The following is a 16,036-nucleotide window of genomic DNA, read 5'->3' as shown; positions in this document are numbered from 1 at the left end:
CCAGTTGGAGAACCATTGGTTGTATGGTCTCTAGGCTCTCTTTTAGCAGTGGCAGGCTAATCTGGGGGTCCCTAAGTTTTCGATGATGGCCTTTGTACCCCATGTTTTCTCATGGGAATTGATTCCATATGTCCTGCCTAAACACCATGGTGCCTAAATGACATTGGTTTGCTTTATGGAGCTGACTTTTAAGGAACATCAGTTACTCAGTGGGGTTTAACTTTTCACATATGGTACTCAGCCTAGATCTTATGGGCCATCTATTTAAAACTGTCATGTGTTTGTTTTCTTTTTTGTTTTTCTTTTCTTTTCTTTTTTTTCATATTTCCTAACAGACAAAGAAGGTGGCATCATTTCCAAGTTTTGTGGCTGGTAAGTGACTTTGAATTTAATATTTGGAAACAGTTGCATTTTTTTCTCCAAGCAAATGGTATTTTTACTTTTGTTTTCTCCTGCAAAGCTTGTTTAAAAAGCACACCTTCAAGATGAAAACAATATTATAATAAAAAGGTGCTTAGGCATTTTGTTGTTTGAGCACTTTGTAAGCCCATATTGTTATAGAGGGAGGGGGATTCAGTTGATTAGGGAACGGTAGACCATCCCATTTAATTACACCCTCAGTAATGGCCTCACACATGACACTGATGATTGAATTAATAGATTGAAATGTGTCTGTATAAGCAGCTAATTATGATCTAACACTTTTGATTACAGTGGATATAATTGCATCCAAATTCAGGCTGTTACTCCTTTTTTAGACTCTTCAGTTCCCTCCGCTCTCCTGTCTTTTTTTTGAGGGGGTTAATACTGCATTTCGGCATTCGATCAAAAAACCAGAACCAATCTGTTCTGTACCACTTGTTGGTGTGGGGAGAATGCCTGCTTGCCTTTTGGCATAACCAAATTTGCATTGTCTGAAGGGCTTCAGGGAACCTTGGGCCCTCCCTTTCAAAGGTCCTCCAACACCACTATAAGGAGTCTTTTATTTTTAAAAATTTTTTTTAATGTTTATTTTTGAAGGAGAGAGAGATAGTGTGAGCGGGGGAGGAGCAGAGAGAGAGAGAGAGACAGAATCGGAAGCAGGCTCCAGGCTCTGAGCTGTCAGCACAGAGGCCGACGCGGGGCTCGAACTCACAGACCGCGAGATCATGACCTGAGCCAAAGTCAGACATTCAACCGACTGAGACAGCCAGGCACCCCTTTAAGGAGCCTTTTAAATAGGATCTTTCTTCAGCCAGGAGGGTGTTTCCTGCTCTTGCTAGTGTTACAATAAACAGTGTGAATTTTATTAATTTTTTCAATAAGCTGGTAATTAATTTTTATGAAAATTTAAAAGTGCAAGGTAAATCAGTCTTCAGAGATAAGTAACTTTAAAACCTTTCCTACCCTGGTTTTCTTTTTTAGTAAAGAAGTGACACCTGGGAAACTGAGGCCCCTCCAGTTCCCTTTCAAGGGACTAATTTGAACCAGGCTAACACAATTCAAACTGGTTGAAAATGAATTTATTGGCTCAACCCAATTTCAACTGGTTCAACATTGTATTGGCTCAGTGTGGCTCAAACTGATATTAAAAACAGTTTTGAACTGTTGGAATCAATGTTATACCATTCAAATAGACTTGGTTCCATTTCGACCAATTGAGGTAGGCTCAAATGGGTTTTGCCCAGCTGTTTACATGTGGTTCTAGGTAAGGTTTAGCAAGTTAAAACTGGATCAAACTGGTTTTCTTCAGGGCACAATAGGTTATGATAATTCTGGTCCAGCTGGCTAGTTGTGTTTTTTTCAGGACCCGATGACTGGCACGAAGAGACAACACCCATTCCATGCCCCCACTGTAGGGTTGATTGGGTTCCTGATTCAGAGGACTCGACATCTCATAAATAGGGAAAGATGTACACTTTCCTCGGTGGTCAGAATGCCGCAACGGGGTGTACCAGTCACAGTGTTTCAGTGAGGTGGGCTCTTGTGGGTCCAAGAAGCTCACTTTTCAAAGTATCATGGTGTCATCTGGGCACAGCTCCCTCAAACTGCTTAGGGGAATGATTCGGATGTTAGATTCCCCTGGCTCTTGAGTCAGCCCCCTAGGTACAGAGGAGGCAGATGGAGAAGGATCAGGAAGCAGTATCAATGCCAAGGTGCTCTGAGAAGTACCTCTCACTTCTAGCATTCCAGAAAACTCACTTCTCTGTACCAGCTTATATATAAAATCAAAACAATGTTGGATGCCCCAAACCAATTCAGTTTGGCTAAAGCTGCTTGTGACCAGCTCAAACCAGTGTAGATAGCTTTAATTTAGAATTTCCTGTTAGCTATGCCCATGCAATGGTTGTCAGAGATATTGGCCCGTGAGAATATGAGGGTCTGAATTCAACTGGTATGGCTGCACACATCTTCCTTGATGGGTGTTTCACACCCTTGGGCTCCTGCCTAGCTCCTATACAGCTGTGTGTACACTCACAGAAGTGTGCAGAAGAATGCCACTGGCAAACTGTGACTCCTGCCTTATTCTTTTTGAGGAAGAAGCCTCATGTCTACTTGTACTTAGGAGACCTTGTGAATCTGTATGTTTAGTTGAACCTTAAAAGACCTTGAAGACCTACTCAACAGACTCCTTCTTGTCTCTCATTGGCCAGAGCTGTACCATATGACCAGTGCCCTGGTCAACTTCAGTGTTGACTGGAGGATCAAGTATTTGGCTTTCCGGGAGGGCAGGGGAGAAGGTCTAGAAATGAGTATTGGGGTAACAAGCCCCCAGTGCCTACCCCAGTGCTACACCCAATCCAGCCGACAAGCATTTCAAGTGTGGGGGAACCTCCAGGGCTTGTTCAGTCTTCTGGTTGAAAGTCTGATTAGCTGAGAGGACCCAGTATAACTATGACAGGAAAACAGACCTCCCACCTCCTCTGGGTCTGAGAAATCACACTGGAAGAAAAGCTCCTTGGAGTTTTTATGAGGGATGGCCTTCAGTCCTACCTTATTTCACACCTAGTAATTGTTAATAGTAATGAAAAATAATAAGTTACTATACAATGACAACAGACACCATCTTAACATCGACTGGGGGCTTAGTGTGCACCAGTGCCAGGGATGTGTGCTGTGCACCTGCTTCAGGTCAGCCACCACAGGAAGGGCAGATGCTTCCCCTCATTCTATAGGATAGGAAAAATGAGGTTCAAGTAACTCATTTGAGGTCATTTGGTTGCTGATATTAGACCCATATCTGGGTACTTAGCAGCATAAATTCCTCACCAGGCTGGTTTTCTGCCTTCTTGACATGCCTTCATATACCACTACCATCAATAGAGGCCGGGGAATTCTTTTTTTTTTAGTGTTTATTTATTTTGAGACAGAGAACAAGTGGGAAAGGGGCAGAGAGAGAGGGAGAGAGGGAATCTCAAGCAGGCTCCATACTGTCAAAGCAGAGCCAACGTGGGACTTGATATCACGGACCATGAGTTATGACCTGAGCTGCTATCAAGAGTTGGATGCTTAACCAGCTGAGCTACCCAGGTGCTCTTGAGGCCAGGGAATTCTTATTGGGGGCTTACTTTGAGCCAGACACAGCTCTTAAATGACTCAGCAGTCCTCCTGATAACACTAAGAGGTAGGTGCTGTCACTGATGAGTAAACTGAGGCTCAGAGGGGGTAAGTCATTCACTCAAGATCACCAGGTAGTATGTGGCAGAGCGGGATTGGAACCCAGGTGGGAGTCTGAGCTCATTGTCCCCAAACTGTACTGCTTGAGCAACACTTAGCATGCAGCAGGTGAGGAAAAAGAATAGAAAAAGAATGGAGAAGACACGTGGTTCAGACTCCAGGGAGTCCACAGGAGAACCTTCCAGAGGTCAGAGCCATTGGCCCCTCTCAGGCTCAGAGTCACAGCCCTGTCTCATCAGAGGCACCTGAGTGAAGAGGCCCCCATGACCACCATCTGCAGGAAAATACCCCAGGATCTGTTGATCCTCTTGGCTCCTCTCAGACCAGAAAGGTTGATGCTGCAGGGTGAATCTTGTGCAAGGGCCCATTGGACGGAGGACCCACTGCTTTCCCTGTGGGAGGAATCCTGGAGTGGTGAGGAATGGCGGGACCCCCAGGATATCCCCTTCTGAGGGACATGGAGGCTGGCAGTGGCATAAGTCCAAGTGGACTAGGTGGTTGCCCACCTCTAAATGAGTATACATAAAAGGCTTTTCCATAAAACCAAAAAGTTGGTGCTGGCCCCAAAGCAATGGAGTCTGACAGTGGCAGCTTCAGGACAAAACAGAGGCTGATAGATTGTATTCTGTTCTTCACACTGTTCTCCTAATCCAACAGCCAAAGCTTATGCAAGATGTCCTAAGACACACCCCACCCCACCCCACCAACAGCTCTAGGCTTATGCTAGAACGTTGCTTGTCCTCAGGTGCCAGGGCCCTGGGGTCCCTTACAACCTGTCTCTACCGTGTCAACTTCCCCCTTGTGCTGGCCACTCATAGAACATGAGGGCTCCTGGCCTTGCTGAGCTTACCCCTCACACCTTTTAGGGGTCCTCACCATGATAATGCCCCTTGGTTGTTTTCATGTAGTGGGAACTTATGATCTGACCTTTTAAAATGAGCACTTGTGGTGAACCTGTTCAGATTAAGACTCCTAAAATGAAGGCAGCTCACATCTTTTCTTCTCCAGCCTGTCAGAGGGGCCAGGCTCCTGAATCACAGAGTGGGCAGGCCTGGGGGACTGGTGGGCATGTGTCTGGGATGCTGTTGGTGGGAGGATGGGAGTAAGGTAAACCTGGGCTGTAGGGGCCCAGAGCATTCCAAAGGGAAGTTGTGAAAGCCAAAATAACTTTCCTTTTTGGGGGGCATCTGGGTGGCTTGGTCAGTTGAGTGTCTGACTCTGGATGTCAGCTCAGGTCACGATCTCACAGTCCATGAGATGGACATTGAGGAGCCTGCTTAGGATTCTCTTTCTCCCTTTCTCTTCACCTCTCTCTCTCTCTCTCAAAATAAATAAAGTTAAAAAAATGACTTTCCTTTTTTACAAACATTATTTGATCTTGTCTCCAGTTTTCCAAATGGAGTCGTGAATAGGGATTAGACAGATTTTAAAATAGGAACTTCTATTCACTGGAGGTTTGTTAAGATATTTCTGAGTAGTGCTTAGATCAAGCCAAAATCCCTAAGAATTAAAAATGCATTCTACCCTGGAAATCCTTATTTCCCTTCTCTATCTGCACATCCCTGTACTTTTCCCTTTTCCGTCTGCCCATCCCAGACCCCCAGTCCCTTTCTGGAATAGAAGTTACTGTTAAGTCTCTTGTGAATTCTTCCAGAAATTTCTTGGACATATATAAAACTATAGACCCTTTTCTTAAAAATAGATATTACACTGGGACAAATGGGTCTGTACTTTGCTTTTTCATTTCTTGCTACATCTTGGAGATAACAGCTCTAGAACCACCTAATTGTTAAGTGACTGCCCAGGATTCAGGTTCATGGACATATGATGGGTATTAATGAGTCCCCCGTGGATTGTTTGGTTGTGTTTAGTCAGTGCAGCAGTGAGCAGCTTCATGGATATGTCTCTGTGTCCATGTATGAGTTCTCTTACAGAAGCCATTCCTAGATAGAGCAGGGTTACAGCCTGCCACATGCCAATTTGGGTAGAAATGGCCCAAGAGGAAGACAGGGTTGTGTGTGAGAATGCTGGTTTACCAACACTGCATGCCATCCAACCGTTTGGTCTTAGCCAGGCCAACAGATGAAAAGTGATATATTCTTGATGTTATGTGCACGTCTTCCATTGGAAGTGAAGCCAAATGCCGTTTCATGTGTTTACAAGCTGTTTGTGTTGATTTTCCTGCGTGATGGCTGTTTGTCTCCTTTGCCCACTCCTCTGTTGGGGTTTTGGTGTTTATTATTGATTTGTACTGTTCTTTACATATAAAGGATATTTGCCCTTTGATTTATATTGTAAAAGTTTTCCTTAAGCTACTGTCATCTTTTGCTTTTTTGCATTTTTTAAAGTTTTTATTTGGGGCGCTTGGGTGGCTCAGTTGGTTAAGCATCCAACTTTGGCTCAGGCCATGATCTCATGGTTGGTGGGTTCAAGTCCTGCGTTGGTCTCTGTGCTGACAGCTCAGAGCCTGGAGCCTGCTTCGGATTCTGTGTCTCCCTCTCTCTCTCTGCCCCTCCCCTGCTCACACTCTCTCTGTCTCCTTCAAAAATAAATAAACATTAAAAAATATTTTTAAAAAGTAGAGTTTTTATTTACATTCCAATTAGTTAACACACAGTGTTAGCTTCAGGTGTACAATATAGTGATTCAGAACTTGCATACAACACTCAGTGTTCATCACAAATGTACTCCTGATCCCCATCACCTTTTAACCCATCCTCCCCACCTCCCCTCTGGTAACCATCAGTTTGTTCCCTATAGTTAAGAGTCTTTTCTTGGGTTTTTTTTTTTTTTTTTTTTTTTTTTTTTAATTTTTTTTTTTCAACATTTTTTATTTATTTTTGGGACAGAGAGAGACAAAGCATGAACGGGGGAGGGGCAGAGAGAGAGGGAGACACAGAATCGGAAACAGGCTCCAGGCTCTGAGCCATCAGCCCAGAGCCTGACGCGGGGCTCGAACTCACGGACCGCGAGATCGTGACCTGGCTGAAGTCGGACGCTTAACCGACTGCGCCACCCAGGCGCCCCAGTCTTTTCTTGGTTTAATTCTCTCTTTTTTTCCCTTTGCTCCTTTTTTTCCCTTAAATTCCACATATGAGTGAAATCATATGGTATTTGTCTTTCTTTGTCTCATTTCACTTAGCATAATACCCTCTATCTTATCCATCTATATCACTGCAAATGGCAAGATTTCATTCTTTTTATGGCTAAGTAATATTCCTTACACACACACACACCACATCTTCTTAATCTGTTCATCAAGTCAGTAGACACTTGGGCTCTTTCCATAATTTGGCCATGGTAGATAATACTGCCATAAACATTTGGGTGCCAGCAGGTACCCCCTTTTAATTCGTACTTTTGTATTTTGGGGGTAAATACCTAGTAGAGCAATTGCTGGATCATAGGGTAGTTCTATTTTTAACTTTTTGAGGAACCTCCATATTTTTACTTTGTTGAACATTTTATTAGTCAACTGTATGCATCTTTTTCCTTTGAAGTTACTAGGTTTTTGGGATTAGTATGACCTTTACACTCTTACCATTATTTTTTTTTCCTTATAGAACTTTTATGATTTTCATGAATTACATATTTGATTTGTCCAGAATTTATTTTGGTATATGGATCCAGAAGGAGTTACATTTTAAGCATTTTCTTCCAAACAGCTATTTGTGCCAAAACTATTCCATGAATTTCATTCCTCACTGAAATGAAATGCTGCCTTTATCATATAATAAATTGTCATATACATCTAGGTCTGTTTCTGGATCTCCACTGAGGTCCCAGAACCAGGCTGCTTTATTTGACTGGGGATTTACCTACCATGCATTTTATTACCTGGAAGGCTGATGTCTGTCTTCTGTCACTGTCATCCCTGTTCAGAACGTCCCTAGATCCTCTTGCATATTTATTTTTCCATAGAAACTTTAGAATTAGCTTATATAGTTACAAAAATTCCCATTGGCATTTTTATTTGCCACATATTACATTTATATTAGTATATGAAATGGCAGAAGCCTCCCTTTGAAACAGTGGTTGGGAAATCTAGATCCTGCTGATGTCTCTCTCTGGCCAACAGCCTCATCAGTGAACTTGGAAGTAGAGCCTTCTCTGTTCTAAACAGCTGTAGTCTTGGGGGAGCCCCTGAGTCAGAAGTGCTCAGCTGCCCCTCGATTCCCCACCCTCAGAAACTAAGATAATAAATATTTGTTGTTTTCAGGCTAAGTTTTGGGACCATTTGTTACATGTATATAGATAACTAATATACTATATGTTTTTAAAATAAAGTGCATCATGATTCTTACTGATTTTCAGATAAAATGCATCATGATTCATATTATCAGGACTGTAATGTTTTTACATTTGCACCTTCTTTTTCCTATGCCCCAAATCCCTGTTCTCAAGGACATCAACATAATTCTGCATCTGTTTTATTTCTTCAATCATACAATAGTCTCAGAATAACAAGACCAACATTGCCAAGGACATGTGATTATAGATACAATTCAAGATCATTTGCATTGACTTTGGTCTTTAGAGGATAGCCCAAGAGGGATGTGCCATCAATTTACTGTGTTTTAAAATCATTCAGAATAGTTCTTCTTTCCATTATTATGTCACAAATGCATACTGCATACATATTTAGATGGATTTTTCTTTTAATTCTTAGGAGTTTGCTTTTTTTCACTGAATTTGGTTTTATAATTATATAAAATAATTACATGGTTCTAAAGTCAAGTATGCAAAACAGGGTGTGTGCAAAGATGTCTAGTTTCTTACCCTTTTATCGCACACCCCAAATCTTTTCCTTCCAGTAGAGGTAACCAGTTTTAACATTCCAAGATTTATCTTAGGTAAATCTTCCCCTTTCTTAGGTAAAAGGTAATGAGTTAGAGATACCCTTTTCTCCATCTTGCTCTTTATGCTTAACACTAAACCCTGGAGATTTTGCCAAAGTTCCACACAGTGCAGACCAGTAAGTAGAGGTATTCTGTGCTGTTCTGTAGACCTGTACTGTGTGGATGGATATCCCCTCTGTGGGAACGTTAGGATGGTTTCCAGGGCTTTGCTCTTATAAATACTGCTGCAGAGAGCTGCTTTGTCTATGCCTTTCCCCATTTTTGCCAGTTTTTGTATTCATTTTCCTTTTTCTGCGCTATAATTCTCCCCAGGTACAAGCTTATGCTTAGGACCTGCCTTGGGCAGATCTGTGTACTATTTTGAGCTTGGCTTTGGCCTTCCTTGACTCTTTCTCTTCCTCCTGGCAGCCAGTGACTTCATCTCGCTTATTGGGTGTCCAATGTTCCACACTGTGGAACTTTCAAATCCTTTCCTTCAGTGATGACCCAACCTGTCCTGCAGCCTCAGGCATGTCGTCTCCCCATTGAATGTTCCAGGGCTCTGGTTTCTCAGCATTTTCTTGTTTATATCAGCCTTCTTACAGGGTCACCTTTAACAGAGCCTTCATAGAGGCACAGCTCAGCCCATGGCAGTGCAGGGGTGTCTGGCTCTGGGACACGCTGGTGTGGTGGCAGGGCTAGGGGTGGTATTCAGGGCAGGAAGAACCCTTCCAGAGCCTGGAGACCATGCCCCAGGTCTGTGGGGAGAAGGTCTAACCTGAGGTTCAATTTCACAGCTCTGAGGTTCATCCCCTCCTGCCTCCTCTCCTATTCTTGACACCTTCCCTGGGCCAGCTCTTGTGCTTATCTCCGTGGCTTGCCTGGCGTGTGGCTTTGGCACTCTGCCTGCTCCTAGCCTCTCCTCAGAGGGCTGTGACCCCTCACCCCAGCTGAGACTGTTGAACATCCTGTATGTGCTGTTGAAACTCACTGAATCTGACGTGTTTTCTCTCCTGTATCTTCCACTCTCCCCTCTGCTGGCTTCTGAGTACATCTGTCCCAACCTGCATGTGTCTGTAGCCACCAATCCACCTTCCTCTTCTTCTACACCAGACTTTGGGAATGGTTGTCTCATTCTGCACACCTCTCCTACACTCCACAACCCCCTGGCTGGCTCCTGCCCTGCCCTGGTGTTCTCCAAAGCAGCTCTCTAAGGTCGCCGCTGGCTTCCTGGTCACTATGCACCAGAAGCATGAGGGATCCTTTCTCCTCCTGCCAGCTTGGGCACAGCTGGGGATGCCCCTCTGGGCACAGAGTGCCAGAGCTTGATAGAGCTGGGTCCTGGGCCCTTTCCCCACCCACCCCACCCCTTCTCCCAAGGATTCTTCTGTGTCTGCAGCTTCACCTGCCACCAGGAGTTCAGTAGGACTCCTGAGTCCAGCTGTCTCCTGAGCTTCTTTGGAAGAAGCTCAGGTTCCTGCATCTAGACGTGCCCAGAATCCCCAAGCCCAGCCCCCTCCCAGGGTCCCCTCCTCAGTGAGATGAGCTTTGTCCATCTAGTCACACAACCCGCTTTCTAGAACTCCTCATCCTCACCTCATATTCCAGACTGTGAATTGAACCTCCAGAATGGACTCAGTCTATCACTGTCTCTCTGGCACCATCATTACCCTCATCCACACCATCATCACCACTATCATCATCATCACCACCATCATCATCATCATCACCATCATCATCATCACCATCACCATCATCATCGCCACCATCATCACCACCACCATCATCACCACCACCATCATCACCACCACCATCACCACCATCATCACCATCACCATCATTACCACCATCATCATCATCACCATCACCATCATCACTACCACCATCATCACCATCACATCACCATCATCATCACCATCGCCATCACCATCATCACCACCACCATCACCATCACTGTCACCATCACTCACTTGCTAGGACAGCTGTAGTAGCCTCCCAGCTGCTCTCCCTTCTTCCCTTCTGTGGTTTGCCTCTATGCAGCCAGAGTTGCTTTCTAAAAACAGTGGTCAGGCCACTGACCAATACTCTAGTGACAGTCCTTGGTGTAGCTCCAGGACCTTCAGGCCTGGCTGGCACTCTCTCTGCAGCCTCAACTTGTTTTGACTGCTGGCCCACCCCATGTACCTGGGCAGCTTGAACATTTTGTAGTTCTTGTAAAATGCTGTACTTGGCCACCCCAGGGGCTTTGCACTGCTCTTGCCTGAGCCTGGAAAGCTCTCTTCTCCTTTCTGTCTCTGGCTTTTTTGATTGCTTTGCATCCTTCAGACCTGAGTGCAAAGAGCAGCTGCCCCAAATTCCTCTAGAGGGCAGGCTTCCCTGTTGCTTCTTCCCTGGCACAGTGTCCTTCCTCCATGGTGTTCCATCATGGGTCATCCTGATGCATTTATTTGCTGACTGTGGGAGTGATGTCAGCCTGTGAGCTCCATGTTTTCTATCCTCACGCTCAAAAATGCGTAGTACCTGAATCAACGGCAGTGATCTTGTGCAAAGCCATTTGATCCTGTGCGTACTGTCCTTATTTGTAAAATTGGGACATTGAGATCTGCTTCATGAGTTGTTGAGCACCGAGTGGATCTATACCTTTGTGACACACAGAGGTGCGGTGTGTCAGGGGGTGGGGGCTCTACTCGGTGACCTTTCAGATGCACACCCACACTCCCATCCTTGGCTGTGCTCTGGCTCTACCCAGCTGCCCCCTGGATCCAAGACAGAAAAAGGCACAGGCCTTGGAGTTCATGTGATCACCTGGTTTGAAGCTCTGTCCACCACCCACCTCATGATCATTTCCCCCAAAGGTGTCAGGGACAGGGGCCTCCAAGGCCTGACTCTATGGGCCCCCCCCCCAACTTCCCTGTTTAGAGAGGTTGGCAGAGCTTAGATTTTCCAACAGATGTTTTCATATGGAGGCTTCCGCCAGCAGGAAGGAGGCTGCTGCCCCCTATTCTTCTTTGTCCAAACTTGGCAGATACATTCTACATACACTTATGTTTGTATAATATATGTCATAACAAGAAAATTAAAAAGGAGAAATCACTCTCTGGGGAGATGGGATCTCCTTTCAACCTCTCTTTATTCTTTTGTTGTTCTGTCTCCCTCTGGTGGTCTTGGCATAGGGTTAGTTCAAGAGTTGGGCCAAATTAGAGCAATTTGTGCTCAAATATGTAGGGCCAGCTGCTTTAGTATTGTAATGAAGCTGTTTGATTTTTGGTTCTGCATTTCATGATTGGAGTTGAGAGCAGTGTCTGTGAACTGAAATACGCCCCCTCCCCACACCGGCCGCTCTTCTCGGCTTCCTAATAAATGTGCAGGTAGGAGTGGGTCTGACAGGCAGGATGCTGGAGGCACCGTTTTGTTTTGTATTGTTTCCTTTTTGAAAAAAAAAAGAACAAGGCAGGAATGACAAGAGCCTCCCGCAGAGGGAGGCGGCGGAGGTGGGCATCTGTCGGAGTTGTAACAAAGACCTGAATTTTTCACTGGCTTCTTCCCAGGGAGCAGGCGTCCATAGGTGCTGGTGGTAGACCCCATTGCCCGGGATGGGGTGTCCTCACAACACAGGAGTCTGTGCCCCCTGATCCGGCAGGGCTTATTCGAGTGGTGGGAGAGACGGAGCCAGCTTTTAATATATCTATTTAGGGACATAGATTTAAACAGGAAATGAACTTCAGAAAGGTCTGGCGAGCTGCCCATGTTCACCCCGGGAACTGGTAAAAGTGACCTCAGAGGGTGGGAGTCAATTCAAAAGGCAAGGCCTACCTCCCTGCCCCAGGGATGGGCTCCACAGAGTGCCATTCGACTCCTACCCCACAGATAGGGCATGAAGACCCTTGCCCAGGCCCAGATCCCTCCCTGAGTGCTGGCTGAGGGTGTGGGTGGGTGGTTACCCCAGGCTGCAAGGACCACCCAGACTTTCCCACAGAACGCAGAGGCACCATCTAGTGGTCTGTAATGGTCATTGCAGGGAGGACGGGTGGCTTGGGCCCAGCTATGGGGTGACCTTGGGCAAATGATGGGCACTTGGAACCACACTCACTGGAGAGAATGAGGCCTGAGGGGAAGATGGGGTGAGATAGTAGAAATGCACATACTTCAGTCAGAAGCCCTGACGGTCAGGGTGGAAGGTGCTGCCATGTGATTGGCAGTCCCCTTGCCCTCTGTGGGGGTGACATCTGTCTTCCCCTAGCTGGTGACAGGTGCCTGTGTGCCTGCAGTGCACACCAGGGCTGCTGATAGATGGACAGGGAGGGGTTCCTCCCTCCATGCCCCTCCCCATTCGGCAGCCACCCCTCTCCTGTCCCCTCTTCCCCTCCCTTGGTGCCCCCAGCCCTGGCCAGCTGGAGAAAATTTGTCATCTCCAGAGTGAGGACCAAGGCACCTGAGATGGAAGGAGCAGGTGGGAGTCTCGCCCTTGAGACCTGGGGCTGCGTGAGAAAGCTGACACTGGCCTGGCCTCCCAGAGGGCTTTGCTTCTAAGATGGTGGGGAGGGTGAGTTCTTGTGTGCTGGAGATCAGGTATCCCCACACTGACTGCTCTTCAGTGTGACCTGGGGGGCAGGGGTGTAGTACAGATTCCCAGGCCCCACTCCGGGTCCACTGAGGCAGAATTTCTCAGATGGGGCTGGGGACTCTGCAGGCCCCTTGGTCTCTGAGCATGATTCCAGACACAGAAGGAGCTGCTTGGGATCTTCTTCTCTCCCTCTTTCTGTCCTCATGTACTGCAGCTTCAGGTGTTTTAAATGACCTGCCACATCCCCCCTACCCCATCCGGTACAGGGTTTGGAAAAGGTTTGCACCACTTTATATCTGCAGCCGGGAGGTTCCTCATGTTGATGATGGTGGAGGCCACCGTTTGGGATGTGGCTGCCTTTGGGCCCCACTTTGTCACTTAATATCAGCCTGGTCACAGCATCCCTTTGTCCTGTGAGCCTCGGTGCACTGTCCTGCAGCCTGCCCACAAGGCCATGCGAGTGCGTTAGCTGGCCTTGAACACTGCCTGCTGTCATCACTGCTGCCTCCCTCGTCTGGTGCTAGAGGCCCTGCCTCAACTAAGTGCCATCTATGACTTGTGTTTTGAGTTAGGTGCAAATAAAAGCTATGAATTCAGCAATTAATGTGTTGTACTTTATATGCTTTTAGTGTTTATGAAGCTTATCCTATTAATCTTAACTTTGTGAAAACCCTAAGGAGATAGAAATCAGGAATTCCCCCTCAGCCCATTTTGCTGGTGAGAAAATAGAGGCAAAAAGAGAGGAAGTGAGAGAGAGGAGAGAGGGAGAGGAAGAGGACTGTCCAAAGGGCACAAAGGAGGGTGTCAGTTTCCCAGAACACCCCAGAAAACACTCCTTTTCAAGTATCTCCCTTCCCATCATTCAGGTCCTGTGCCCCTTAGCTTCTGCGAGCAGCCTTTCCCCTTCTCATCAGATCCGGACTGAGTCCCTGTCACCTCACACCGGGGTTTGCTTCCTGCCTCCTACTTCCTGTCTGAAAAAACCTTACTTTTTCCTTTGCTTTGTTTACCCAACCATCTGAGAGAGGGCACCTCCCAGCCTTGTCCCAGTCATTGCCATGGCTATCCCAGCCCTGGGGACACAGCCTGGCCCTCAACACTGACAGGCAGGAGGGGGAGAGGCAGGTGCCTTCCCTCTCTGCCGAATCAGGAGGACCAGCCAGTTCCCCGCCCCACCCAGCAGAGATCCCCCAGGCCTTGTTGCAATATTAAAACAGTCATGACGACGTAACTTGGTGAGCCCTTCTCTGTGCCTGGTGGGTTGCTAAGCCCTGGCTGGCGCTGCCTCACTGCACCATGTGTGGGCCCTGGGGTGAGTGGTCCTGGGGTCACAGGCCTGGGGAGTTGCGGGTTCAGAGGTGTGGCCCCTCTCCTGGGTGGCCCTTCTGGTCTTCAGTTCTCTGAGAGGCCTCAGCCATGGGTCTCCCCTGTCACTCTCCGCATAAGAGTGAAGACGCTGGTCATGGAACAGGGCCACGCTCCGGGGGATGCGGGGTGCCAGGCCACTTGCTGCCAGGATTACCTTCCTCTCAGGTCTCGACTCCTCTTTCTCTTGTGTTTGGGCTTGTGGTAATATAGGTGCTTTATTACCTTGATAATTTAAAGTGCCTACCCACAGAAAGCACCGCATTGTATCTGCGGGCCCAGGTGCCATGGTGGCCACTTTATCTCAACTCCCCACTGGGTACACAGGCCCGGTTATGAGGTGTGGCCCTGGGGGGTCAGAGCCGCAAGCGCTGCTCGTGTGGCGTTCATATGTGTGTGTGTGTGTGTGTGTGTGTGTGTGTGTGTGTGCATGCGTGGGTGGGTGTGTGCATACCTGTGTGTTGTGTGTGTGGGGGGGTGAGGGCTTGTTGATCTGTGCTGGACTTTCAGTGAGGAGAGTCTGGGAGGAGCCCTCAGAGGTCCTACCACCCAGGTACCTGTGATGGGCTGGTTCTCTCCTACCAGAGCCAGTGCCGACTGGACTGAAGGCCAGAGTGGGTGGTCTGGGAGGAATGTGGGTCAGCTGGGCTGGAGGAGAAGTCACCATCCCACAACAGAGGACCGCCACTGGCACTGACCTTTGGGGAAGGTGGTGGTAACAGTGGCATGAAAAACGTTTGATCTATACATGCATCAGGGGTCGGTATGCTTTTCTTCGGTGTCTTTTAAGCACTAAAAGAGGGAGCTTATAGACCTACCAGAAGCTAGGGTAACCCCCAGACCCTCCCACCCACCTTCCCTCAGCTCCCAACCTCCACCCCAGTCCCTCCTACCACCAGGCCCTCATGCCCCCCGACCCCATCGAGACCCCCTGCACCCATTCCCATTCTGTCCTCACTGACCCCCTGAACACTTTGGCTACCCACCTTCGCTGTCACAGGCAGCCTCCTCCAGACCCAGCAATGTCACCTGTGTGGGAAGAACTTTTCCAGAGACATGGATGTGGTGGGGAGGCCATCCCAAAGGGCCCAGACCCACAGTGTGGACATTGGAGGAAAGGGGACCCCCTTTGTCATGTCTCCCCCTACCCAGCCCCCAGCCCAAGTCTCCTGAAGGGACCCCTTCTCTTGGTTCTGTAGCAGGCGATGCTTCTTTCCTCCAGACATGGACGACAGAGCTGGGGCCGGGTGAGGGGCTTCAGGCTTGCTGAGAGGTGTTGCCAGCAGCCTGTGGAAGTTTCCAGAGTGTCATCTATGGGGAGAGCCAGGGAGGTCCTGAGGCATCAGTGGCTTCTGCAGATAGTGCTGGGGGGCTGAGGGCTGGAGCCTTGGGATTGGTTCCCTGAGGGTTTGCTAGAGGCTTCCACAAGTGTTATCAAAGATCCCTGGAGTAAACCACTGAGCACCCAAGAGGAAGGGATACATCATCTGGGGGCTCTGTGGAGGCTGTCAAGGTCAGTGGGGAGAAGGGGCGGGGTCCCCAGGACAGTGGGGTCAGGATGGGAGGGCCCCCACCGTTCCATGGGGCATGACCTGGGGCATTCCTAAGTTGG

The 16,036-nt window shown here is 47.7% G+C and overlaps 1 protein-coding gene across 6 annotated transcripts in view; it reads left to right on the top strand.

Moving 5' to 3' along the window:
- The window catches only part of APBA2 (amyloid beta precursor protein binding family A member 2), a 267,756-nt gene that overhangs the window by 222,177 nt on the left and 29,543 nt on the right, over window positions 1–16,036 (top strand). For all 6 annotated transcript variants that reach the window (XM_053888783.1, XM_053888784.1, XM_053888785.1 and 3 more), the window contains one exon: window positions 336–372. In XM_053888783.1, coding sequence (XP_053744758.1) covers window positions 336–372 — 37 coding nt within the window. The remainder of the gene's footprint in view (window positions 1–335; window positions 373–16,036) is intronic.

This window comes from Panthera pardus, unplaced genomic scaffold (assembly GCF_024362965.1).
Source record: "Panthera pardus isolate Hobbes unplaced genomic scaffold, ASM2436296v1 HiC_scaffold_24, whole genome shotgun sequence".
Lineage (NCBI taxonomy): Eukaryota > Metazoa > Chordata > Mammalia > Carnivora > Felidae > Panthera > Panthera pardus.
Note: the sequence above shows the minus strand (reverse complement) of the source record. Positions and strands in the feature narration are given on the sequence as shown.